General features: G+C 43.4%; 2 protein-coding genes across 8 annotated transcripts in view; one reads left to right on the forward strand and one right to left on the reverse strand.

Moving 5' to 3' along the window:
• The first annotated feature begins 648 nt into the window (after nucleotides 1-648).
• Nucleotides 649-25,578, forward strand: LOC103280956 (uncharacterized). Of its 5 annotated transcripts, none has more exons than XM_008121415.3 (9): nucleotides 649-806; nucleotides 2,630-2,736; nucleotides 3,908-4,036; nucleotides 13,961-14,043; nucleotides 14,373-14,499; nucleotides 14,731-14,832; nucleotides 17,914-18,069; nucleotides 18,674-19,353; nucleotides 21,543-25,578. In XM_008121415.3, the coding sequence occupies exons 2-9, from the start codon at nucleotides 2,721-2,723 to the stop codon at nucleotides 22,230-22,232; spliced, it is 1,983 nt and encodes a 660-aa protein (XP_008119622.2). In that variant the 5' UTR covers nucleotides 649-806; nucleotides 2,630-2,720; the 3' UTR covers nucleotides 22,233-25,578. The 5 variants fall into 5 exon arrangements, with proteins under 5 accessions (XP_008119622.2, XP_016853196.2, XP_062829474.1 ...); XM_016997707.2 differs by having other exon boundaries at nucleotides 2,633-2,736; XM_062973404.1 differs by lacking the exon at nucleotides 3,908-4,036.
• Nucleotides 25,248-28,000, reverse strand: part of LOC103280960 (zinc finger protein 585A) — a 38,039-nt gene continuing 35,286 nt past the window's right edge. For all 3 annotated transcript variants that reach the window (XM_062973324.1, XM_062973322.1, XM_062973323.1), the window contains exon 11: nucleotides 25,248-28,000. In XM_062973324.1, coding sequence (XP_062829394.1) covers nucleotides 27,956-28,000 — 45 coding nt within the window. In that variant the 3' untranslated portion in view covers nucleotides 25,248-27,955.

The following is a 28,000-nucleotide window of genomic DNA, read 5'->3' on the forward strand; positions in this document are numbered from 1 at the left end:
CTTGCCATCTGTCCGATAGATGATTTCCACTCCGGTGGGAAGCTTCCCATCAACAAGGTGAAGTATCATAGCGATGAAGATGGAAAATAAGGTGGGGGCAATAACACATCCCTGCTTGACACCTGATTCAACCTTAAATGGGTCACTTTGGGAGCCGTTGCTGTCCAAGACTGTTGCCATCATGTCATCATGGAGGAGCCGCAGGATGTTCACAAATTTGTCAGGGCACCCGATTTTTTGGAGGATGGTCCAGAGAGCGCTGCGATTCACTGTCATAAGATATACTGCTGGCATCATAAATTGGACACCGGTGGAACTGGACAATTTGGACAGAAAAACAAGAAAACTCATGACCATTCATCATTCACTGCACCCCCGCAGGGAAATTGGGAATTCCAGAAAGAAAACAATCAAGGCCAGCTAACACCTCCCAATAAAGGATTCCCCCAGGCAGGAAGCAGCCAGGCTTTGAGGTGCCTAATTGCAGTATTCATACCTGCCATACCAAGACTATTAATTGCTATTCAAACTGGCTATAGGGCTCTTGCATCCTAACAGAACCAAAAGGATGCTGGAAGGGTTAATATAACCACAGATGTCTGATTCCTGGAGCAACAAAGAGGGAAGTGGCGTGCAAAGAAATCCTTTTCCTGTCTCGCCCAATGTGAAGGGGGTGATTTTCTCTTATATATGCATTTTATAATTATTTTATTTGCTTGCAGAAAGAGGATGCGGTGTGCGTTTCCTGCTGGTTGGAATTGATCTTCCAGTGCCATTTTCTCTCTGCTTCAGAAAGGAAATTAAAAGTGAGTAGCAGGAAAAAAAATAAGAGTTTAGTCCCAATTCTGGAAGGAAGGACAGAAGAGAAGAATAATAGTGATGGTGGTGATCAGGGGAGAAAATAGGAGCTTAGTCCCAATTCTGGAAGGAAGAAGAGAAGAATAATAGGAATGATGATGATGATGATGATGATGATGATAAGACAGAGGGAAGAATAATAGTGAAAATAATGACAATTATAATAGTAAAGATTATAATGATAATCTTAGGAGCCTGTGATGGCGCAGTGGGTTAAACCGCTGAGCTGCTGAATTTGCTGAAAAAAGGGTTGGCAGTTCAAATCTGGGGAGCAGAGTGAGCTCCTGCTGTCAGCTCCAGCTTTGGCCAAACTAGCAGTTCGAAAACATGTAAATGTGAATAGATCAATAGGTACCGCTCCAGCAGGAAGTTAATGGCTCTCCATGCAGTCATGCCGGCCACATGACCTTGGAGGTGTCTATGGACAACACCGGCTCTTGGGCTTAGAAATGGAGATGAGCACCAACCCCCAGAGTCGGACATGACTAAACTTAAAGTCAGGGGAAAACCTTTACCTTTACCTATGATGCATCTTGACAAAGCTCATTTGTTTATTGGGTTATTGAGGTGTGCATGGCAGACCCTTTGAAACTGGGAAAACTGGGATCTTTACACAATTTGTGGGATGGCTGAGATGTATCTAGGGGTGAATCTCCATTGTAGAATTAATGCAATTTTGACATCGAAGGCTTTCATGGCTGGAACCACTGGGTTGCTGTGAGTTTTCCAGGCTGTATGGGCATGTTCTAGAATTTTCCCGGGTCGTGTGGCCATGGGGCAAAGGGTACCCCCAGGCAGGAAGCAGCCAGGCTTTGAAGCTGCAAGGCTCTTCAATGCTAATCAAGGTGGCCAATTGCAACAAACAATTGCCTCAAACAGACAATAATTCTTTCTTCCACCTTCCACAGCTATATAAACCCCACTTGCCTAGTTTCCAACAGACCTCACAACCTCTGAGGATACCTGCCATAGATGTGGGTGAAACGTCAGGAGAGAATGCTTCTGGAACATGGCCACACAGCCCAGATAACTCACAGCAACCCAATTTTGACATCGCTTTTAGTGTTCAATGTTATGTGATCCTGGGAGCTGTAGTTTTCCAAGGTCTTTAGACTGCTTTGCCTGCATCTACTACACTGCAGAATGTATACAGTTTCACTCTACTTGAATTGCTGTGGTTCAGTGCTATATGTCTTTTAGTTTTCTCTACTAAAGAGTGCTGGTTCCTCAGGAAACTACAACTCCCGGCGTTCCAGTGAACCCTGGCAGTTGAAGTGGGGTCGAACTGTATTCATTCTACAATGCACTTTCACAGAGTAAATATCCATGGTTTAATGCAAGATTGGGTGATTTCTTAAAAATTCATTAGTGATTTTATGGGTTGCTGTGAGTTTTTGGGCTGTATAGCCATGTTCCAGAAGCACTCTCTCCTGATGTTTCGCCTACATCTATGGCAGGCATCCTTAGAGGATGTGAGGATGCCTGCCATAGATGTGGGTGAAAAGTCAGGAGAGAATGCTTCTGGGACATGGTCATACAGCCCGAAAACTCACAGCAACCCAGTGATGCCGGCCATGAAAGCCTTTGACAACAAAGTGATTTTATGGATGCAATGAGGTATTTTAAACCCAACTCCAAGTTTGGGAGGAGAGGAGAAGGAAACATGATCTTCAAATCCCCAAGGAGGGAAATTTTGCTTAAAGAGCTGACAGAGCATAAACAGTTTGATAAAAAATATATGTGTGTGTGTCTGTGTATATCTTCTTACAAGAAGGACACTCGTACTTGAGACTGGATGGAAACAAGACTGACTCTGCCTGCAAGACAAAAGAAAGTTCCTTTCTGCCAAGACCTCTGTGGATATGGAAATGTCAACAAGTAAGTGCTTTGATCTATCTATATATAAAAGTCATAGTATGTATGTATTTATGTTGTTCGGTTGGCTTGTACCACAAAGGCTCCTCCATGGCTTGATGGATTGGGACCCAACTTAGCATACATCCTGTGGCTCAGTGCTATGAAATCTGTAGCATTGACACATCCCATTGACAAATGTGAGTATATAAATTACTACAATAAATTGGGGAGGTATTTAAAATTGACGTTTGATCAGAAAAAGTAGGAAGTTTATGAACAAAGAAAGTTCTTCAGCAGGGAGATGGAGCGACACCACAACCCGGTGGCCAGAACTGAGCACCGCCTCCAAAAGATGCCGAAAGAGGGGAAAGCCTGTATATGCCTCTATCTATTGTCTGTCTTGTCATTGTTATAATCTGCATTGAATGTTCACCGTATAGATGTTCTGTGATTTGCCCTGAGTCTCCTTTGGGGTGAGAAGGGCGGAATATAAATACTGTAAATAAATAAATACAAATAAATAAATATCTTGGTAAAACATTCGTCTTTCCAGCTGAGATTCTACCCATAAGCGACAATTGTGTTTTGATTGTGCTGTTACCTGTCTCGAGCCATGTGTATTTTGGTGTAAGGGTGAAATGTTGATTCAAGTGTTTTGCTGTTGGGTTTTTGCAACTGTGTATTCCGGCAAGCTTTCCAGCAGCACACGGGTTAATGGCAGGCCAGCTTGAATGATAGCCTGCCTAGCCAATAGGTCAAGCCTTCTGGTCTCAGAAGTGCGGACAGGACGTTTATCATTCTGCTATGGATCTGGGAGTTGCCGGCAGAAGAGCTTTGCAGATGATCGGCAAAGAGAGAGGACATGCTTTGCCTTTGCTTAGGGAAGCATGGGTCCTATGAGTGATGGACTTTGTAGTTGTAAATAGTTTGTATATATAATAAAGCCTTGGAACCGCTGTGAACAGCTGAATAACGACTGTGGTGTCGTTTGTTGGTTCTGCTTAGCCAGATGCTTAAGCAGTCTGACGGAAGATGGATTGGTGAGAGGCCTGGTTTACCAATAAATCAGGGTGGTTCAGAGGTAATTTAACCCCCCGACAGAGAGGCGGGTCAGAACTAAATTTATTGATGTTGTTGTTATTATTATTATTATTATCAAGAATATCTGTCTATCTATCTCTCTGTCCCAAAGGTAATAGACCTCTGAAAGAAGTCAAGGTGGAACAACATCAGCAGGAGGAGATGCCTGGGTCAGAAAAACAGCAAGTGGTCCTTCCAGGAAGCTGCCAAGAGGATAGTTTTTCCCTTCCAACAGACATAGGTGATCAGACAGAATTACAATTCCCAATCTGATATGGTGGTGAGGTTGAGAGGATTGTGGTTGGGAAACCACCCGGGTAAATATATGGCAGGATGGAGGTCTCAACTGGGGTGGGCAATTGCCAGGGGTCCCTAAATTCTTCTAGTGCAACTGTATGATCCACTTGTGTTGGGCGTCGATCACTGAGTTGCACTGAAAAACCTTGAGACTCTGAAGCAGGCCTGGGCAAACTTGGGCCCTCCAGGTGTTTTGGACTTCAACTCCCACAATTCCTAACAGCCTGTCGGCTGTTAGGAATTGTGGGAGTTGAAGTCCAAAACACCTAGAGGGCCCAAGTTTGCCCAGGCCTGCACTAAAGGGAGAACCATTTGCAAAGTTATGACTAATTTTTAATTCCCCAAATGCTATCCAGTCAATGGCCCTTCTGCACAATTAAATCCCTCCCGACAGATAGCCATCCAGCCTCTCCTTAAATACCTCCCGAGAAGGAGACACCACTAAACTCTGAGGCAGCATGTTCTACTGTCAAACAGTTCTTACGATCAGGGGAAAAAAATTCTTAATGTTAATGCGGGATATCTTTTCCTGTGGCTTGAATCCATTGCTTAGTTTCTGAAGCAGCAGAAAACAAGGTGGCTGCCTCCTCAATAAGGTGGTGAATTTGGGTTTTATTCCAAACTTTAATGGCATTGTCCAGAATGCTGACCCAAAATCTTGTCAAGGGATGCTGGTACATGAATTTTTTTTTTCGTGTCAGGAGCAACCGGAGTTGCTTCTGGAGTGAGAGAATTGGCCATCTGCAAGGACATTACCCAGGGGATGCCCGGATGTTTTGATGTTTTACCATCCTTGTGGGAGGCTTCTCATGTCCCCACATGGAGCTGGAGCTGATAGAGGGAGCTCATCCGCGCTCTCCCCGGGTGAGATTCGAACCTGGCAGCTTTCAGGTCAGCAACCCAACCTTCAAGTCACAAGGCTTTTATCCCCTAGGCCACCGTAGACTCCGGTACATGAAATGATTTATAGTTTCCAAATCACGACCTCCCTGAACCGCTGCAAGTTGAATAGCTAATGTCCCAGAAGCAAACAAAATACAGCGGAGTCCTTTTGCAGCCACAGCATGCTGCAATCCGTCTATTGGCAGAGTCCAACTGCCAGCATGTGACCTTATTGTTTAGTAAACTCAGATTCAGATTTTCATCCAAAATATCCAGTTTTAATCTTCACCATTGCAATATTTACAAAATGTACAAACAGGATTCGCAGATCCACTTGCAACAATCAGAGTCACCAGATAGCCACATACAGAACATAGGCAGATACTCACACTGAGTCACACAGGAGAGAGAAAGGTGGCCAGAAGGTTGACAGTTCACGGGTGGGAGGACTTCACTATGGGTGCAGGCTTTGCACAGGGGCCTCGGGTGCAGGCTTTGGGCTCCTTACTCGGCAGTCGGCTGCAGGCCCTGCAAGGCTCAGGTGCGTAGGCCCAAAGCCGGTACCCATAGGTCCATGAGCTTTGAGCCTATGGGTGCATGCTTTGGGTGCTCCTTACTCAGCGCTTGGCTGCAGAGTCTGCAGCAGACCCTGCAAGGCTCAGGCACGTAGGCCCAGAGCCTGCACCCTTAGGCCCAAAGCGCCGGGTTGCTTATGTTGACCCAAAAAGCAGGCTTGGAGCCGATGTAGGTTCCCGCCTGCCTTTCGTATCAAGTTGATTTTTGTTCCGGGGGGGGTGGGGGGTGGGGCGGTGTTTCGTGCCATCCAAAAGTACGGTAAAAAAGAGTAACACGAATTAAACAAATGGGACAAATACCGCACACATGACTAATTATTATCATACACTGCATACTGACTACTATACTCCACTATATTTATAATGCATACTGACTACTAATGCATACTGACCTCTAAAATGGAGTCTCAGTCTGAATAGTCCCAGATTTGGTCACATGGTCTGTAGTCCCTCCCACAACCTCAAAAAACATAGAGTTAAGGGGAAAACTGCATACCAATATATATGCATATGTCAGGGGGTTGATTAGCTCCGAACCACCTTGATTTATTGGTGAGTCAGGCTTTTCACCAATCCATCTTCTGTCAGAGCGTTTAAGCATCTGGCTACAAGCAGCACCAACAAACGACACCACAGTCGTAATTCAGCTGATCCCAGCGGTTCTAGGGCTTTATTATATACAGTAGAGTCTCACTAATCCAAGCCTCGCTTATCCAAGCCTCTGGATAATCCAAGCCATTTTAGTAGTCAATGTTTTCAATATATCGGGATATTTTGGTGCTAAATTCGTAAATACAGTAATTACAACATAACATTACTGCGTATTGAACTACTTTTTCTGTCAAATTTGTTGTATAACATGATGTTTTGGTGCTTAATTTGTAAAATCATAACCTAATTTGATGTATAATAGGCTTTTCCTTAATCCCTCCTTATTATCCAAGATATTCGCTTATCCAAGCTTCTGCCGGCCCGTTTAGCTTGGATAAGTGAGACTCTACTGTACAACTATATACAACTACAAAGTCCATCACTCATAGGACCCATGCTTCCCTAAGCAAGGCAAAGCATGTCCTCTCTCTTTGCCGATGGACTGCGAAGCAATTCTGCTGGCAACTCCCACATTACATAGCAGAATGACGAACATCCTGTCTGCACTTCTGAGAACGGAAGGCTTGACCTATTGGCTAGGCAGGCTATCAATCAAGCTGGCCTGCCATTAACCCGTGTGCTGCTGGAAAGCATGCCAGAATACACAGTTGCAAAAACCCAACAGCAAAAACACTTGATTCAACATTTCTCCCTTACCCCAAAATACACCAACAGCATATAATATAGCAAGCAATTTCAATTATATACATAAGAAATAACTAGTATAGGAGGCTTGTAGAAGGTTGCTATTTCGAACAAAAACAGAGTAAGATTCCCTTTCTATGTTAAATTTCAAATCCCTGTCATCTCTCCCTTTTCCCTAGCGGCAGCATCCAGCTTTCCGTCTTTGGGAAGCGCACAGTCTGGGACCAAGTGGAGCGAGAATCCGAGAATTCACACTGAGAAGAAACCATATCAGTGTCCAGACTGCGGAAAGGACTTTTCCTTCCGGTCCCATTTTGCTTCCCACCAGAGAACACACACAGGGGAAACGCCATATACTTGCCTGGATTGCGGACGGGGCTTCAAGCGCCGCGACACTCTTACTCTACATCGGAGAATTCACACAGGAGAGAAGCCGTACAAATGCCTGGAGTGCGGCATGGACTTTATTAGGAAGACGACGTTCAACTTGCACCAGACCGTACACACCGGGGAGAAACTGTACAAATGTTTGGAGTGCGGCAAGAGCTTCAGCCGGCACTACACCCTGACTTTGCACCAAAGAACCCACACAGGGGAAAAGCCGTACAAGTGCCTGGAGTGTGGAAAGAGCTTCCGGCAAAGCGATTCCCTCACTTTGCACCAAACCGTTCATACCGGAGAGACGCCGTACAAATGTATGAAATGCGGGAAGAGTTTCAGCTGCAACCGGACCCTCGTCGCCCACCAGATCATCCACACCGTAGGGAAACAGCACAAGTGCTCCGAGTGCGGAAAGACCTTCCTCCACAGCAAAAGCTTGGTTTTGCATCAAAAGAAGCACACTGGAGAAAAACCGTACAAATGCTCGGAGTGCGGGAAGAGCTTTTTCGACAACGGGACGCTCACGTCGCATCAGAGGAGCCACACGGGGGAGAAGCCGTACAAATGCTCCGAGTGCGGGATGACCTTCCCTTACACCGGGTCCCTCGCTTTGCACCGGAGGATCCACACGGGAGAGAAACCCTACCAGTGCTCAGAGTGCGGAAAGAGCTTTTCGCAGCATGGGTCCCTCATTTCCCATCAAAGGATCCACACCGGAGAGAAGCCGTATAAATGCTCCGAGTGCGGAAAGAGCTTCCGGGACTGCACCTACCTGGCGTCGCACCTCAAAATACATACCGGGGAGAGGCCGTATAAATGTTCCGAGTGCGGAAAGAGCTTCATCGAGAGCCGGTACCTTATAAGACATCAAAAGATTCATATGAAGAAGGAGCGCTATAAATGCTTAGCTTGAGGGGCAATGTTTATTTTTGGACTTCCATTTCTCAATTTTCTCAGTTGGCCTTTCTCCACATTTGCAAGTTTGACTTTTGTGGAATTGATCATTCATAGACTTGACCGAAAGGTCGCAGGTTTGAATCCGGAGAGCGGATTGAGCGCCTGCTGTTAGCTCCAGCTTCTGCCAACTTAGCAGTTCAAAAACATGCAAATGTGAGTAGATCAATAGGTACCGCACCAGTGGGAAGGTAACGGCGTTCTATGCAGTCATGCCGGCCACATGACCTTGGAGGTGTCTACAGACAACGCTGGCTCTTCGGCTTAGAAATGGAGATGAGCACCAACCCCCAGAGTCGGACACGACTGGACTCAACGTCAGGGGAAACCTTTACCTTTACCTTAGACTTGATTAATATGTTCTCTCCTGGGATCTCTAGGGCCCCTTCTACACTAAGAATAATATACAGGGTGTTTGAAAACGTACTCCCTAGTTTTAAGTATAAATACATTAAAACTAGGGAGTTCTTTTTCTAGCACCCTGTACTTTATTTATATTCCTCTCTGTCTCCCCGAGAGGACTCAGAACGAATTACAGGTCCAAATATATGGCAAACATTCAATGCCATTATACAATTGATAGAGACAGACAATACATAAACAGAGGCAGGCTTCCCTCTTCCATTTCCGGCATCTGGAGGTTGTGCTTGACTTGGCCATGGGGAGGTGGTGTTGTTCCATTCTTCCATGCTGAGGAGCCTGTCAATCAAACTGCCGGCATGTTTTTCAAAGGTGCTTTTTACCTCCCTGTTAAAGCAGTATCTATTTATCTACTCACAGCTGTTTTCGAACGGCTAGGTAGGCAGAAGCTAGGCTGACGGCGGGAACTCACCCTGCCCCCGGCTTGAACTGTCAACCTTCTGGCCGGCAAAACCTTTTGTAGCTGGCGTTTTAACCCGCTGTGCTATAGCCACGGCCCTATAATTACACTTCCATATAATCCAGATTATCAAAGCAGCTAATCTACATTATCTGCTTTGGATTACAGTGTTCCCTCACTACTTCACGGTTTGTTTTTTGTGCCCTTGTTGTGCCCTCGTGGTTTCTAAATAAACATTGAAATAATAACATAAATCATAAAATTATATTATAAATCCCTCTTTCTACTTCCTTCTTAAGGAGAAGCCTAAGGAATGGAGAGAAAAGAAAGCTGAAGCAGCTTTGTTTTTGCCTCACAAGGCATGCTTGAGAGGCGAGGAGGGGAAAAGAGATGCTACTTGCAAACAACACAAATATAGCATCCCTATATACCTCACAACCTCTGAGGATGCCTGCCACAGATGTGGGCAAAATGTCAGGAGAGAATACTTCTGGAACATGGCCATACAGCCTGGAAAACATACAACAACCCTGTGATCCCGGCCATGAAAGCCTTTGACAACACATAGCATCCCTATTTCGCAGATTTTCACTTTTCACGGGTGGTCCTGGAACGTAACCCCCGCAATAAGTGAGGGAACACTGCATATGAGTCTACACTGCCACATAATCCAGTTCAAAGCAGATAATCTGGATTTTATATGGCACTGTAGAAAGGGCCTAGGTTCCCCAGTGCAAAGCTGAACCGAAAGTTGTGCTGGTGGAACTCATCCTCAAAAATATGGAGACCTGTTGCACATTCGCTTTTTCCAAAAAATCCACCAAGGGGGATTGGATAAAGCCTTCTTTGCCAGAAATTTGGATGCCAGAGGCAAAAGGAACATGGAAAGAATAGGAATAGGTTCCACAAAAGTAAAACATTGCAAATATGGAATGACTGCACCTTCATGATGAGATAACACGACATGGGACCTGAGTCTGAATATAGCGTTCATTCAATGATTCATATACATCTTATAGCAGGCATGGGCAAACTTCAGCCCTCCAGTTGTTTTGGACTTCAACTCCCGGCCTTATACCTTAATTCTATATCCAATATTTTTTTTGTGCATGATAACGAAGTTTGTGTACCCATGTGAAAGCAAAGGGATCGCTATTTCAGTGTGGACAGTTGCGGACAGTACAGTAGAGTCTCACTTATCCAAGCTAAATGGCCAGCAGAAGCTTGGATAAGCGGATATCTTGGATAATAAGGAGGAATTAAGGAAAAGCCTATTAAACATCAAATTAGGCCATGATTTTACAAATTAAGCACTAAAACATGTTATACAACAAATTTGACAGAAAAAGTAGTTCAATACACAGTAATGTTATGTTGTAATTACTGTATTTACGAATTTAGCACCAAAATATCATGATATATTGAAAACATTGACTACAAAAATGGCTTGGATAATGCAGAAGCTTGGATAAGCGAGGCTTGGATAAGTGAGACTCTACTGTATTTGGATTTGGGAATTTCCCAAATTGTACACAATTTCAAACTTGGCAAGGCTGTGTTTTTGGATGTTGTTATTATTATAATTCCCAAAACTTGTGCTGAAATAAACAAAGCGTAAAGTTGCCACAAGTCTCCTTTCTTCCTTATTCCACCCTTTCTTTTTGCACTGAAACCAATTCAACTGCAATCTCCTAAAGCAGCGCTTTCTAAATTGTGTGTCACAACACATCGTGTCATCTGCAGTGCATAGGTGTGTTGTTCAAAGATAACAACTGCTATGTGAAATAAGCAACAAATATCTTTTTAAACTATAAAAGTTTTCATGAGATATGTCATCATACACTTCGCTATTACAATCTATATATGTGTCTATTTTTCTTTTATTAGGGGTTCATTTGCCTCTGTCTTGCTAGTAAAACTGAATTACTGTGCCGTGAAATGGTGCAGGTCTGATGCAAACTGGCTTCTAAAATGGAATTTCAGTCTGAATAGTCCCAGATCTAGGTCACAAGGTCTGTAGTCCCTCCCACAACCTCAAACAACATAGAGTTAAGGGGAAAACTGCATACCGATATATACGTACAATATAGTAAGCAATCTCAATTACAGTAGAGTCTTACTTATCCAACGTTCTGGATTATCCAACGCATTTTTGTAGTCAATATTTTCAATACATCGTGCTATTTTGGTGCTAAATTCATAAATACAGTAATTACTACATAGCATTACTGAGTACTGAACTACTTTTTCTGTCAAATTTGTTGTCTAACATGATGTTTTGGTGCTTAATTTGTAAAATCATAACCTAATTTGGTGTTTAATAGGCTTCTCCTTAATCTCTCCTTATTATCCAACATATTCGCTTATCCAACGTTCTGCCGGCCCATAACTTGTAGAAGGTTGCTATTTCCAACATCATTTGCCTCAGTCCTCTCCAATTTGGGGATGATGGAACAGAGGGTGTAGTAGAGGAAATGCAGCACAGAATAGGTAAAGAGGCAGTACAGGAATATCTGGCTATTCTAATTCAATTCTCTAAGGCCAGATGAATTGTATCCAAGGGTATTAACAGTTCACCTGCTTTCTTTGGTGAGAATTGCAACTCCATAGCCTTTGGGCATGGCTATTAAAGTGGTGTGAAACTATATTCACTCTACACCAGGCATGGGCAAACTTTGGCCCTCCAGGTGTTTTGGACTGCAACTCTCACAATTCCTAACAGCCGGTAGGCTGTTAGGAATTGTGAGAGTTGCAGTCCAAAACACCTGGAGGGCCGAAGTTGGCCCATGCCTGCTTTACGGTGTTGGTACAGGGATGCACCATGAAACTACAACTCCCAGGATTTCATAGTACTGAGCCATGGCAGTTCAAGTGGTGCCAAACTGCATTCCTTTTACATTATCGATATGCACATTGCTTATCAAAATGACTTTTCTGGGACTTTTCTTGCATTTGGGATCCTGCCACAGTGGAGCTTTCTAATTAGGGATCTTTTGCAAGTCATCCTGCAAATGCTTCTCTGCTTTGATTCCTTCAGGGTTAAAACAAGGAAGATCTCATATTCCTAGAGCAGAAAGAAAGAGATAGACTAGGGAGAAAGATGTCCTGTTTGCTCCTCCTCCTGGAAACTGCAAAGCTTCCACATGAAAGTCCCTTTGCTTTGCAGCAGGCTGCAGGGAAGGAGCTGGCAGGTAATAATAATAATAATAATAATAATAATAATAATAATAATAATAATAATAATAATGTAATAACAATAGTAATAATAATAGTAATAATAGTATTATTATTGTTATTATGATTATGATTAATAATAATAATAATAATAATAATAATAATAATAATAATAATAATACAGCCAACATAGTGATTTTGTTTGCTGTGTACTAATCTTGATGTGTATCAAATAATAATAATCTCTCTCTCTTTGGACAAGTGGTTTGGAAAGCATCAATGTAGGAATCCCTGGACCCCACAATTTTAAACCACTTCCTGGCTCAACTACAACTCCCATCCTCCCTGGTTTATGGGGATGATGGGACTTGTAGTCCCTTAGCATCTCAGGGTTTATCTACATTGCTGCATTAATGCACTTTTGACAACACTTGAACTGCCATAGATCAATACTATGACATTATTATTGTTTTATTACAAATGGAATATAGTAGAGTCTCACTTATCCAACATTCGTTTATCCAATGTTCTGGATTATCCAACGCATTTTTATAGTCAATGTTTTCAATACATCGTGATATTTTGGTGGTAAATTCGTAAATATAGTAATTTCTATGTAGCACTACTGCGTATTGAACTATTTTTCTGTCAAATTTGTTGTATAACATGATGTTTTGGTGCTTAATTTGTAAAATCATAACCTAATTTGATGTCTAATAGGATTCTCCTTAATCTCTCCTTATTATCCAACATATTCGCTTATCCAACTTTCTGCCGGCCCGTTTATGTTGGATAAGTGAGACTCTACTGTATCACTATTTTAAGAAACTCCTGGGTTTTGCCATTTTATTAGGGACCGACACAAGGAACAAAAGAAACAGGAAAAAAACTTAAATATTAGTAAGAAATAGAAATAGAAAACAACTTTGTTTCCTCTAGACGTGGATAGTGTCACACAGGCAATATGCTCTCATTCAGGTTAATATAAAAGATGTGGTGAATAGGAAAAAAACAATTAGTAAAATCTGCAAGTAGTTGACAACACTTGAACTGCCATAGATCAATACTATGACATTATTTTATTACAAATGGAACATCACTATTCTAAGAAACTCCTGGGTTTTGCCATTTTATTAGGGACAGACACAAGGAACAACAGAAACAGGAAAAAACTTAAATATTAGTAAGAAATAGAAATAGAAAACAACTTTGTTTCCTCTAGACGTGGATAGTGTCACACAGGCAATATGCTCTCATTCAGGTTAATATAAAAGATGTGGTGAATAGGAAAAAAACAATTAGTAAAATCTGCAAGTAGTTGACAACACTTGAACTGCCATAGATCAATACTATGACATTATTTTATTACAAATAGAACATCACTATTCTAAGAAACTCCTGGGTTTTGCCATTTTATTAGGGACAGACACAAGGAACAACAGAAACAGAAAAAAACTTAAATATTAGTAAGAAATAGAAATAGAAAACAACTTTGTTTCCTCTAGACGTGGATAGTGTCACACAGGCAATATGCTCTCATTCAGGTTAATATAAAAGATGTGATGAATAGGAAAAAACAATTAGTAAAATCTGCAAGTAGTTGACGTTATGTGTAGTTGAAATACTGTCATATCTTTCTTAAAAGAAATAATTAGGTGGGAGGTAAATAGTTGAACAAACGTCTTGTGTTAAAAACATTTTGATTTTAGCACAACTACCCAATTCTATGAATATTTAAAAAATATTGTATTAAATATTAAAACACTCACCTTTTTATGCTTCACAGATAGTAAAATGGCCCAGTGTGGCTCTCGAAGGCCATTGACTCTTCACTCCAGAGTGGAAACAGCTGTCCAAAAGCCAGCGCAGGTGAGATTAATGGCAAATTGGATGTGAATATTAATTTTTTATTTTGTTTATTAGATAGAAGTTTAACTGAATGAGGAAGTGATTGGTATTGGACTTATGTTATTCGTTTGGTACTATAACAGGCATGGGCAAACTTGGGCCCTCCAGGTATTTTGGACTACAACTCCCACAATTCCTAACAGCCTACCGGCTGTTAGGAATTGTGGGAGTTGAAGTCCAAAACACCTGGAGGGCCCAAGTTTGCCCGTACTTGTACTATAGTGTGTGTGTGTGTGTGTGTGTATGTGTTGTATAAATAGATAATAGTAACAACAAAATATTATTTTCAGAACCCAGTGACCTTTGAGGATGTGGCTGTGTATTTCACAGATGAGGAGTGGGCTCTGCTGGATCCGAGTCAAAAAAAGCTTTATAGGAACGCGATGTTCGACAATTACGAGACAGTGACTTCTCTGGGTAAGTGATCCACTGGGAATGACCTAGAATTGGCCAAATGTTTGAAGGAATTTAAAAAGGCTGGAGAATATGATAGTCTATCAAAGTCAGAACTAGATCCAGAGAATCTTAAATTCCATAGAGATGGAATCAGAGAATTGAAGAGAGCTGGAAGCTGCTTTTTGGTCTGTATAGCCATGTTCTAGCAGCATTCTCTCCTAACGTTTTGCCTGCATCTGTGTTTATTTCCAGAGCGACTACTGAGCTTTAAGCCGGTTCTCATCTCCTGGCTGGAAGAAGACAGAGACAAAGAAAAGCTTATCCAGAGCTCAGCAGAAAAGGAGAGGTTTACAGGTAAGTCTTTGATAGTAATAAGTCCTTTCTTTGTCTAGAAGTTATGACTTAGTCGTAGTTGAAGTCTAGTTTCCAACAGACCTCACAACCTCTTAGGATGCCTGTCACAGGTGTGGGCAAAATGTCAGGAGAGAATGCTTCTGGAACATGGCCATACAGCCCAGAAAACCAAGAACAACCCAGAGTTGGAGATAGTTCCCTTTTTTGTTTCTGCCTGACTCAAAAGCAATAGGTTTAATATTCTGTTGGAAACCATCAATATTGATGACATAGCAGAGAAAGTTAAGCCAGCTTCTTTGTTGTGGCCCCAGAGAATAGGGGTGCATCTACACTATAAAATTAATGCCGTTTGACACCACTCTTTGACTTCCATGACTCAGTGCTATCGAACTCTGGGAGTTGTAGTTTGGTGAGGCACCAACACTCTTTGGCAAGGAAGGCTAAAGGACTGAGTCATGGACAGACAGCAATGCATTCAAAATGCAGGGAAACATTAGGAAGAACATTTTCAAAGGAAGGCAGGGGCAAAACTGATTTATTTATTTACTTTATTTCTATCCTGCCTTTCTCTACCCCAGTGGGGACTTAAAGCAGCTTACAAATATGGCAGAAATTAAATGCCACAAGGGTAAACATTAAAATACATCTCATCAAAATATAAACAGTCTAAACATAAGCAATTAAAACACACATCAACCAATTAAACAGATTAAAATAAAACAAAATGTCAAGTCATGATCTCATATCCAGATCATTTTCCAAAATCCATAGTCTATTATTTGAGATGTTAAAGTCTCATTCCATAGTTTCTTATTCACTAAACGCCTGCAAGAAAAGCCAGGTTTTATTATTTTTTTCTAAAAACCGGGAGGGATGAGGCTTGCTTGATGTCACTGGAAGGGAGTTCCACAGCCGAGGGGCCACCACTGAGAAGGCCCTGTTTCTCGTCCCCACCAGCCGCACTTGCAAAGAGGTTGGGACAGAGAGCAGGGCCTCCCCAGCCAATTTGAAAGCTCTTGTAGGCTCATGGAGAGAGATGCGTTCGGCCAGGTAAGTTGTACCAGAACCGTATAGGACTTTGTAGACTTTGAATTGGGCTCGGTAGCAGACTGGCAGCCAGTGGAGCTGTCATAACAGAAGAGTAGTATGTTCCCTGTACACTGCCCCAGTTAGAAATCTGGCTGCCGACCATTGGACTAATTGAAGCTTCCGAGCCGTCTTCAAAGGCAACCCCGTGTAGAGCATGTTGCAGTAGTCTATACGCGATGTAACAAGAGCATGGACTACCATGACCAAGTCAGACTTCCCAAGGTACGGGCGCAACTGGTGCACAAGTTTTAATTGTGCAAAAGCAACCCCGGCCACCACTGAAACCTGAGGTTCCAGGCTCAGCCATGAGTCCAGGAGAACGCCAGGAGAACCCGTGTCTTCCGGGGAAATGTAACCCCGTCCAGCACAGGCTGTAACCCTATACCCTGTTTGGCCTTACGACTGATCAGGAGGACCTCCGTCTTATCTGGATTCAATTTCAATTTTTTGTCCTCATCCATGTTGTAGGTTGTGGATGTTAAATGGAAGCTCTTATGTGTGCTTGAAAACCTGAAGTTACCCTGCTGGGTAATGACGCACCACTCAGAATTGTAGAACAAACAACACAGGAACTTTACTAACTTTGAGAGGTAAACAGAGCAATGATATTTACAATAGTCCTTCTGATTGCTTACAGAGATCAGTAGTCATAAACAGCCCTTTTAAAGTCCATAAATCAGCTTCATTGCCTCAGAAATATCAAGGCCTCAGAGAACTAGCAGCCATCTTGTCTCCAGGCTGTATCTCAGTCAGCTCACACACTCTCGCTGAGGTAAAACTGCTCAAACTGGTTCTCCAGCAGCACGACAGAAAAAGTATCCAATCAAATTCTCAGCTCTTTGCAGATTCAGGCAATCAGCTTCTTACATGTGGTTTTCCACTAAACACATGCATCATGATGTCTTTACAAACCATAACTACCTAGACCGGCACAGCAGCCAAGCACCGGTTCAGGACCTGAACAGCCTCCTCAGTGGCAGGTGGAAAGTGATAAGAGTTGGACGTCATCTGCGTACATGATACCAAACCGATGGCATCGAACTCCAAAACTCTGGATGATCTCTCCCAACAGATTCATGTAAATGTTAAACAACATAGGGGACAGTACTGAACTCTGTGGGACCCTACAAGACAATGACTGTGGGGCTGAGCAGATATCCCCCAACAGTACCTTCTGGGAACGACCGTCCAGAAAGGACCAGAGCCACTGCAGACCAGTGCCCCCAAGCCCTATTCCTGCGAGGCGTCCCAGAAGGATACTGTGGTCTACAGTATCAAAGGCCACTGAGGTCAAGCAGAACCAACAGGGACCCCCCCCCAGTCCATTTTCCGGTGTAGATCATCCACTAAGGAGACCAAGGCTATTTCAGTTCCATGTCCCGGTCTAAAGCTAGACTGCAATGGATCCGGAAAATCAGTTTCTTCCAAGGGCACCTGTCGTTGTGAGGCCACCACATGTTCCAAGACTTTGCCCAAATAGGGGAGATTGGAAACCAAAATTTGACTAATTTAATGACATCAGAATAAAGTTTGCTAAGACAACTCTGTGATCAGTTTGGCTTAGGATTGCCAGAGGTCAGAAGCAACTTGAAGCCACATAATGACAGAATAGCATTAGTAACAGCACCAGTTGAGCTTCTAATGCAGTGGTTCTCAATCTATGGGTCCCCAGATATTTTTGGCCTACAATTCCCAGAAATCCTAGCCAGTTCACCAGCTGTTAGGCTTTCTGGGAGTTGAAGGCCAGAAACATCTGGGGACCCCAGGTTGAGAACCAGTGCTCTAATTTGAGGATTTACCAAAACTGAAATACCTTGGCTGCCATATCTCCCAGGGCATCCTAACAACAATGCCGACCTTTGAGGAACCCATTGTGGCTCATGGAGAGAAATTTCTGTTTCCCTTATCCTACCTTGATTTTTTCCCCTTAATTTTTTTTAAATTAAGGCAATGATTTGGTAATATATTCTCTCCTCTCTCACACTTTTAAAGGTGATGGGATAGTGAGTAGCATCAAATGGGAGGATTATTTTCATTTGGAAGATTCCACGTCAGAAGAAGAAGAAGCAGAAGAGGAAAAGGAAGACATGGATTTCCTTCTACAGAAATGCCAAGAGAATATTTCTCCCCAAAATGATTGCAATGAGAGTGAGTATTGGTTACGAATGCACCATGAAATGCAGATGTATAGGATGTTTGGCAACAGCAATGCAATTTGAGGCTGCATTAATAGGAGTCTAATGCAGACATGCCAACCTAGCAGTTCGAAAACATGCAAATGTGAGTAGATCAATAGGCACCGCTCCAGCGGGAAGGTAATGGTGCCTCATGCAGTCATGTCAATGGCCACATGACCATGGAGGTGTCTTTGGACAACGCCGGCTCTTCGGCTTAGAAATGAAGATGAGCACCAACCCCCCCAGAGTCGGTCACGACTGGACTTAACATCAGGAGAAACCTTTACCTTTTTACTAATGCAGACATGAGCAAACTTGGGCCCTCCAGGTGTTTTGGACTTCAACTCCCACCATTCCTCACAGCCTCAGACCCTTTCCCGCCTCAGTTGCTTAAATGGACTGGATGTCCCACAAGGTTTCTTCCAACTCTATGATTCTATTATTCTATGAGCCTGATAATAAACTTTTGTTACTTTTGTATTGTTTTTCTTGAATGTTCTGTATATTTTACAGCTCTTTGTCATGGCCTTTGTTTAAACATATTGATTGATAATCATTTTGATTATTTTGAACAGTGGACGAAGGCAGTTCCGAACTCCGTAAAGACCATTCCTGCAACGCGCAAAGCCACTCCTTGCTCAAGATGGAGCCACGCTCGCTTCTCCTCCTGCTGAAAGCCTACCTCCGCGCCCTGCTCTCCGTGCTCCGATCCACCCTTAGCCTCTGCAATGCCTATTTGTTGAGCATCAGCCGGCAGCAGAGGCGGAGAAAACACATCTCCCTGGCTTTCCAGGAACACTTTTTGCGCGTCCACACAGTGAGCCGTGTGCTGCATCGGAGGCGGACTAGAAACAGAGCCGCGCTTGTGGCACTGCTGGATAACCAGCCTCTGCCCCGGCGCTGGTGGGTCTCCCCGTCCACCAATCCCAACTGGTGGGAGGTCTTTGTGCGCGAAACCTACGACGACGCCAGGTGGATCGAGCATTTCCGCATGAGTCGGAGCACCCTCTTTGAAATCGCCGAGGTGCTGCGGCCCAAGCTGGAGAGACAGCGGACCATCATGAGAGAGGCCATCGCCGTGGAGAAGCGCGTGGCGATCGCGGTGTGGTATCTTTCGAACCGGGAACGCTACCGGGAGGCTGCCATTCAGTTCGGAATCGGGAGGACCACCGTGGGAGAGATCGTTCTGGAGGTTTGCTTTGCCATTGAGCTGCTCCTCGTTCCACACGTGATCTGCTTAGGGGATCACCAAAAGGTATGTCTGAGGGTTTCTTTTCAAAGTAGAGGCAGCCTGTAACATTTGCTGGGGAGCTTGGTGAAAGTGGAAAAAAATATGATTTAAAAAATTGCTTTTTTTTTGAAAAAATTCTTTTCTTGGAATGTTTACGTCTTCAAACATGAATCTGTGATTTAATTCTTTTGGAAGCTGATCATAAAATTGCACTGGAAGAGCTAGTGATTCTGAAAAAGAACATTTTGATCAACCTTAGTGAAAGTAGAAAACCCACTGTGCTCATAAGTGGGTTGCTGCTGCTTTCCTTTGAAATGCACTTGTCCCTTCACATCTGCAGTTTTGGCTTTTGTAGATTTGATAACGGCGCTCCATGCAGTCATGCCGGCCACATGACCTTGGAGGTGTCTATGGACAACGCCAGCTCTTCAGCTTAGAAATGGAGATGAGCACCAACCCCCAGAGTCAGACACGACTGGACTTAACGTCAGGGGAAACCTTTACCTTTTTTAGATTTGATTACACTATGTAACAAAATTTGAAAAAAAATTCTGTTCCTGGTTTGAAAGTGTTGTTTCCTGTTTAATTGTGCGGTACTTACTTTGAAAGTACAGTAGAGTATCACTTATCCAACATTCGCTTATCCAACTTTCTGTATTATCTAATGCAGTCAGCTGTTTCTCTAGACGCGCAGTGGGCCAACATGCCCAACAACAACACAAGTGCAACCACACTCCCAAACAAGTTACAAATTTGTTGTAAAATATGATTTTTGATGCTTAATTTGTAAATCATAACATAATTTGATGTTTAATCCCTCCTTATTATCCAACATTTTCACTTATCCAACGTTCTGCCGGCCCGTTTATATTGGATAAGTGAGGCTCTACTGTAGTTGTTATACTCCAGAAACTTTGTTTTTGTGGCTGCCACAAACTACCATATATACTCGAGTATAAGCCAACCCGAATATAGGTGGTGGCACCTAATTTTACCACAAAAAACTGGGAAAACGTATTGACTCGAGTATAAGACAATGGTGGGAAATGCAGCAGCAGGTAAATTTAAAAAATAAAAATAAAATAGATACCAATAAAATTACATTGAGATTTTGAATATTTACATAAAACTGTAATTTAAGATAATGCTAAGACTTTAATAAGATAAGACTGTCTAACTCTGATTACCTATATACTCAAATATAAGCTTATCAGGGGCTGAAAAACTTGGCTCAAACTCGAGTATATATGATGTGTTGAATTGGCTGAGACTCTATGATATATTCACTGAAAAACTATAGCAAAATGTGCTGCAGGATGTCCTGCAACACAAGATTTAATTACTTTTCCCATGTGTTCATGAGAGAACCAATTAGGAAATGACATTTATAAGCCAGGAACAAAATAACATAGTGTTATTCACCAATTTGATTAAAAACATTATCTCTAGGAGAAAACACCACTTGCTCTTCACTTCTCCAGCGCTGTCCATACTTGAGCAATGAACCTATGAAGCCCACTCTTTCTCCCACTGCCATCATCCTGAAGATACTTTTTAGTTGCTTTCCAACAAGTTTAGACTGAAGTTGGCATTTCTGTTTTTTTGCAGATTTGATTATTCACTGGCTTAATTAAAAAAAGTTCTCCTTAGGCATGTCTAGGGCTTCCAGTGCTACGATAGGAGCCTCCGGTGGCCTAGGGGATAAAAGCCTTGTGACTTGAAGGTTGGGTTGCTGACCTGAAGGCTGCCAGGTTCGAATCCCATCCAGGGAGAGCGCGGATGAGCTCCCTGTATCAGCTCCAGCTCCATGCGGGGACATGAGAGAAGCCTCCCACAAGGATGGTAAAACATCAAAACATCCGGGGGTCCCCTGGGCAACGTCCTTGCAGACAGCCAATTCTCTCACTCCAGAAGCAACTCCAGTTGCTCCTGACACAAAAGAAAAAGTGCTACGATACCGTCAGCTTCCTCCAGTCATGCTGGAGGACTTATATATTTATGCATCACCTATAGAAGCATACTGGAAGACCTAGAAATTCCTAGAGGTAAAAGAAAGGCAAATTTCTTTATTGCTGTTGTTCAGTTTCATGTGAGCTGTGTCTCATCTAAGCCCAGCGAACCTCACTGCTTATTCCCATTCAGAGAAGCTTCCTCTAGTTAGGCGAATTCCAATACTGGCTTTTTAAATTTACTGTTATTTTTATCTCTTGTAGATTATGGAGGGTTTCCATAGTATGGGCTTTCCTCATTGCATTGGCACCATGGGCAGGATCCATGTGCCGATTGTTGTTTTTACGAGCCACGCAGACAAGCCCGTCAGTCGCATGAAGCTCCACACCTTCCTCCTCCAAGGAACCACGGACCACACTGGCCGATTTATTAACGTTGAAGTAAAGAGGAACAGGAAGAACATCTTCCGCAACTCTGCAATATGCCAGGCCATGGATAAGGGCACTTTTGTCCCTGGCAACCCAAGAGTCACCATGGGGGACGTACAGGTCCCACCATTGATCTTGGCGGACGGTTCGTATCCTCTGCGGAAATGGCTGATGACGCCTTATGAAGGCCAGACCGACCAGAGGCAGAGCGCATACAATGCTACTTTCAGTGCCTGTCATAATGTTGTAGAACAGGCCATTTGCAGGTTGAGAAGGCGGTGGCAGTGCCTCACTGGAAGGCTCCCGGTGTCATTGGAGAATGCCGAGGTGATGATCACCGCCTGCGTTGCGCTCCACAATATCTGTGAGAGCAAAGGACATGTGCTGCAGGAAGGACTGACCATTCCCTACGATGTCTTCTCACCTGAGAAGGAGCCCTATCCGGACAACAAGAGGGACAAGGAAGACGGAGAGGTGGTGAGGAACGCCATCGCAGATTTCTTGGCTGATCAAAGCAGCAGTTGATTTGGGGAGATTTTTTTTTTTTCCGTTTCAGGAGCAACTTGAGTTGCTTCTGGAGTGAGAGAATTGGCTGTCTGCAAGGATGTTGCCTGGGGGACGCCTGGATGTTTTGATGTTTTTATCATCCTTGTGGGAAGCTTCTCTCATGTCTCCGCATGGAGCTGGAGCTGATAGAGGGAGCTCATCCACGCTCTCCCTGGGTGAGATTCGAACCTGGCACTTTTCAGGTCAGCAACCCAACCTTCAAGTCACAAGGCTTTAGTCCACTATGCCACCAGGGGCTCCTATTTGGGGAGATAAGTGGAATATAAATTGGGTGGTTGGCTGGCTGCAACTCTTACCATAATTCTTATTTGCATATATACATAGGTGGGGTTGTTTTCCATTAAAGGTTTTGGATGTAACCTACATGTGTTTTGTTACCTACTAAAGGAACCCAAAAGGTCCCAGGTTCAAATCCCGGGAGCGGAATGAGCGCCCGCTGTTAGCCCCAGCTGCTGCCAACCTAGCAGTTCGAAAACATGCAAATGTGAGTAGATCAATAGGTACCGCTCCGGTGGGAAGATAACAGTGCTCCATGTAGTCATGCCAGCCACATGACCTTGGAGGTGTCTACGGACAACGCCGGCTCTTCAGCTTAGAAATGGAGATGAGCACCAACCCCCAGAGTCGGTCACAACTGGACTTAACATCAGGGGAAAACCTTTGCCCTTTACCTTTAAGGAAGATCTAGGAGCCCCGGTGGCGAAGTGTGTTAAAGCACTGAGCTGCTGAAATTGCAGACCGAAAGGTCCCAGGTTCAAATTTCGGGAGCGGAGTGAGTGCCCGTTGTTAGCTCCAGCTTCTGCCAACCTAGCAGTTCAAAAACATGCCAATGTGAGTAGATCAATAGGTACCGCTCTAGCGGGAAGGTAACAGCGCTCCATGCAGTCATACCGGCCACATGACCTTGGAGGTGTCTACGGACAACGCTGGCTCTTCGGCTTAGAAATGGAGATGAGCACCAACCCCCAGAGTCAGACATGACTGGACTTAACGTCAGGGGAAACCTTTACCTTTAAAGGAACATCTAACACTGAAGCCTAATTGATTTGTTCCTGTAATGCAGAAATGGCAAGTATTGATTGGGAAGTTACGTAAAGGTAAAGGTTTTCCCCTGACGTTAATCTACTTGTGTCCGACTCTGGGGGTTGGTTTATTGTGTATTCGTTCAGTCGCTTCTGACTCTTCATGACCTCATGGACCAGCCCACGCCAGAGCTTCCTGTCGGCCGTGGCCACCCCTAGTTCCTTCAAGATCAAGCCAGTCCCTTCAAGGATACCATCCATCTATTTCGCCCTTGGTCGGCCCCTCTTCCTTTTTCCTTCCATTTTCTCCAGCATCATTTTTTTCTCCAAGCTTTCCTGTCTTCTCATGATGTGGCCAAAGTACTTCATCTTTGCCTCTAATAGCCTTTCTTCCAGTGAGCAGTCTTATTTATTTATTTACCACATTTGTAGCCTGTCTTTCCGAACCCCAAGAGGGACTCAAGGCGGCTTACACAGGCACTTGTCCAGTACATATAAACACATATCCAACATATTAAATTTTTTACAAAATTAAAGTTAAACAATAACATTAAAACCTAATAGTTGGGCATTATTTCCTGAAGTATGGACTGGTTCGATCTTCTTGCGGTCCAAGGCACTCTCAGGATTTTCCTCCAGCACCACAGTTCAAAAGCATCTATCTTCCTTCGCTCAGCCTTCCTTATGGTCCAGCTCTCACATCCACCAGGTTACTACAGGGAATATTATTGCTTTAATTATGCGAATCTTCGTTGCCTGTGTGATGTCTCTGCTCTTCACTATTTTATCGAGGTTTGCCATTGCTCTCCTCCCAAGAAGTCTTCTGATTTCCTGGCTGCAGCCTGCGTGTTCAGTAATCTTTGCGGCTAGAAATACAAAGTTTGTCACTGCCTCCATGTTTCCTTCCTCTATTTGCCAGTTATCAATCAGTCCGGTTGCCATCATCTTGGTTTTCTTGAGGTTTAGCTGCAGCCCGGTTTTTGCACTTTCTTCTTTCACCTTGGTGATAAGGCTGTTCAGCTCTTCCTCGCTTTCAGCCATCAAAGTGGTATCATTTGCATGTCTAAGGTTGTTAATATTTCTTCCAGAAATTTTAACTCCGGCCTTGGATTTGTCAAGCCCCACATGTCGCATGATGTGTTCTGCGTACAAGTTGAATGGGTATGGTGAGAGTATACAGCCCTGCCACACTCCTTTCCCAATCTTGAACCAGTCTGTTGTTCCGTGGTCTGTTCTTACTGTGGCCACTTGGTCATTATAGAGATTCCTCAGGAGACAGACAAGGTGACTTGGTATACCCAGACCACAAAGAACTTGCCACAATTTATTATGATCCACACAAAGGCTTTAGAATAGTCAATAAAACAGAAATAGATGTTTTTCTGGAACTCCCTGGCTTCCTCCATTATCCAGCGGATATTGGCAATTTGGTCTCTGGTTCCTCTGCCTTTTCTGAACCCAGCTTGGACATCTGGCAACTCTCGCTCCATGTATTGCTGGAGTCTGCCTTGCAGGATCTTGAGCATTATCTTACTGGCATGAGAAATAAGTGCCACTGTATGGAAGTTTGAGCATTCTTTAGCTTTTAAGGTTTAGAATTCTTTAGCATTCTGGGGGTTGGTGCTCATCTCCGTGTTGTCTGCAGATGTCTCCATTGGGAGATTTGGGAGCTGCATTAGTCTCCTAGCAGACTTGGGAGGGCTACATTCACCCACACACAAAATAAAAAAGGGTTTTAAGGCTGAAATTGCCTTCAACCAGTCTCTAGGACAGGCATGGGCAAACTCTGGCCCTCCAGGGGTTTGGAATTCAACTCCCACAATTCCTAACAGGCTAACTGGCTGTTAGGAATTGTGGGAGTTGAAGTCCAAAACACCTGGAGGGCCAAGGTCTGCCCATGCCCATTTTCCAAAATTATTTCTTAAAGAAGGAAATTAACCACAGTGATTGCTTCAGCTTTACACAAGCTTTAATTACATACGGTTACAGACTCAAAAGTAATTTTATTTTTCTTTTCTTACAATTGAAATAATGAGCACTGGTAACAACTGCTTTACGCACATCCCAAACAGAGCAGCAAGGCGGAACAAATGCTACAGCATTTTGTCAATTCAAAAAAAATAAATCCCCAAACAAAACATTTAAACAATGCCATGGAATGCTTGCTTCTAAAGAATTTCATATGCGTCAGAAAATGGAAGTGAAGACCATGGTTCGTACAAATATCTCAAAATTCCAAATTTCCAATGGATAAATTAATAAATTAAGAGACATTACAACCATCTTGAGATGTGACTGAGAAATGGACAAGTTTAAGACTGAATTCGGGACACTGCCAATAGAAATGCTGCTGGAGTGGCTTAAAGGGCAAAAGCGGATGGGATGCTAGAATCTTGTAAGGAATCCCGAGGTAAAGTGGCCATTAGCATCCACCCAGACATCCATACCAAAGTGGGCCTCTTTACAAACATAAAATTTAGAAATATTTGCAAGAATCCTTTTTCAGACAAAACAAAGTGGCCTATTTCTAGCACATCTGCACAGTAGCGTTTCACAGCTGGAAGGATTTCCACAGACATAGCCACTGCAGTTGGGCTGGGTTTATATCTAAACTAAACTGCAGCTAAGTGCCTCCGATTGCGAGGGCGCTCTGCACACCAAACGCCAAAACAAACAACTAAAGGTGGAAGTAACGTTCACAAAACCAAACATCAATCCCTCCCACCCAATTTTTGTTAGGGAACCATATATTTGGGAACACAGCCGCCCTCCACATTTGTGGATATGAAGGTTGGAGAGAACATTTCATTTCAGTAATATATTCTTCCTAGAAATCTTTACATCCTCTATTATGATTCTAGGGCAGGCATGGGCAAACTTCGCCCCTCCAAGTGTTTTGGACTCCAACTCTTACTCTTACCGGCTGTTAGGAATTGTAGGAGTTGAAGTCCAAAACACCTGAAGGGCCAAAGTTTGCCCAGGCCTGTTCTAGGGTAATCTTTGCCTGAAGTTGGCCACAGACTTATCTGGGATGACATAAGAGAACATTTCTCCAGATATTAGTAGGCTTATATGGTCAACTTTCAATGGAAGTTGACAAATGAGCCATGTAGGTACCTATATGGATTCCTAGAGGTGTTCTCTTGGGTAAAAGTAGTATTTTTTTATTTGCACTTTTCCCATTTTCATGGGGATTCTGTGCTCTTAATCCCAGCTAATTTGGAGAGCTTGACAGCACATTCTCAAGGTCCCTTTGTGAAGTGATAAACCATACACAAAGAAACTGACCTTTTTTTTTTTTACCTGAGAGAACATCTCTTCTCTGTAGGAATTTGACTCTTCTAGTTGGACTCTTGTGATCAACCTCTGCTGGAAACTGATTACAGAATCACTTTGGAGGACTTAAGAGATTCCCAAAAAAGCATCCTCTCCAGAAACCTCTAAATCAGTGGTTCCCAACCTGTGGATCCCCAAATGTTTTGGTCTTCAACTCCCAGGAATCCTAATAGCTGGGAAACTAGCTGGGATTTGTAGGCCAAAACACCTGGGGACCCACAGGTTGAGAACCTCTGTTCTAGATCCTGCAGTATAACTAGAAGAAGTTGACTGTGGAATCAAACTGGAAGATCTAAAGCAGTGGTTCTCAACCTGGGGTCCCCAGATGCTTTTGGCCTACAATTCCCAGAAATCCCAGCCAGTTTACCAGCTGTTAGGATTTTGGGGAGTTGAAAGCCAAAAACATCTGGGGACCCCAGGTTGAGAACCAATTACCTAAAGGATTAGTAAAGAGATCATTATTAATAAAATCCACGAATCTGCAGTTGTGGACGGATGACTGTATTACAATCTGTTCATCTGATACATCATCTCAGGTATTGCAAATACCTGTCAAAATAATTTTTGAAGGCAACACTATGGGATCTCTAGCCTTGATGGTAATAGATTTCATCCGGCCCTGCGGACTTTACAGGCAGAGACTCTTTGGTGGTTGGAAAATGGCTCTATGTCAGGCACGGGCAAACTTCATGTGTTTGAGACTGCAGCTCCCACCATTCCTAACAGCTGGTAGGCTGTTAGGAATGGTGGGAACTGGAATCCAAAACACCTGGAAGGCCGAAGTTTTCCCATGCCTGCTCTATATAATAAGGGCTAGGTGATTAATCTCTTCAAGCTGTTGAAACGGACAGGCCATTCCCCCAGTCAGGAATAAGCCTGAGACATTTGGCCGGCTGCTCCCCCATAGAGGAAAAAGACTGGGTTGGTAGTTGGATCTCCTCTTCACGACTGATGATGGGACAGCGTCCATCACCACACTGGAGGAAATAGACCAAGAGTATCAAGGTGAGTTTCCCAGACATTTTCTTGGCCCACTGTTGTGGTTGTATTATAGCTGGTAACAAGGAGAAAGAGACCAGATTTGTCAGGACTAAGCAACCCATCTCCCACAATATTATGTCTGCTTCCCATCATAGTTGCAGTCTTCTTGGCTTTCTCTCTTTCCCGTCGCCACTGAGGAGGCATCATGGGCCAACACGATTCCAGCCATAGTGTGGCATACACAATTCTCTCCAAGGAAATAAAATTAATGAATGGCTGGGAAGTTCAGGAGAAACAGCTGGGAGGAAAGTCTTGCTCCTCTTTACCCAGGTTTAGCTACTCTTACACGGCAGTGGTCAAAATGATTGTACTGCAATCCAAGCTCAT

Source organism: Anolis carolinensis, chromosome 2, assembly GCF_035594765.1.
Source record: "Anolis carolinensis isolate JA03-04 chromosome 2, rAnoCar3.1.pri, whole genome shotgun sequence".
NCBI classification, from domain to species: domain Eukaryota; kingdom Metazoa; phylum Chordata; class Lepidosauria; order Squamata; family Dactyloidae; genus Anolis; species Anolis carolinensis.

Coding starts and splice junctions, on each gene's coding strand:
- LOC103280956 (XM_008121415.3), top strand. Junction 14,833..17,913: donor AGAAAAGGAGAGGTTTACAG/GTAAGTCTTTGA, acceptor ACACTTTTAAAG/GTGATGGGATAGTGAGTAGC. Junction 19,354..21,542: donor GCTTAGGGGATCACCAAAAG/GTATGTCTGAGG, acceptor TATCTCTTGTAG/ATTATGGAGGGTTTCCATAG.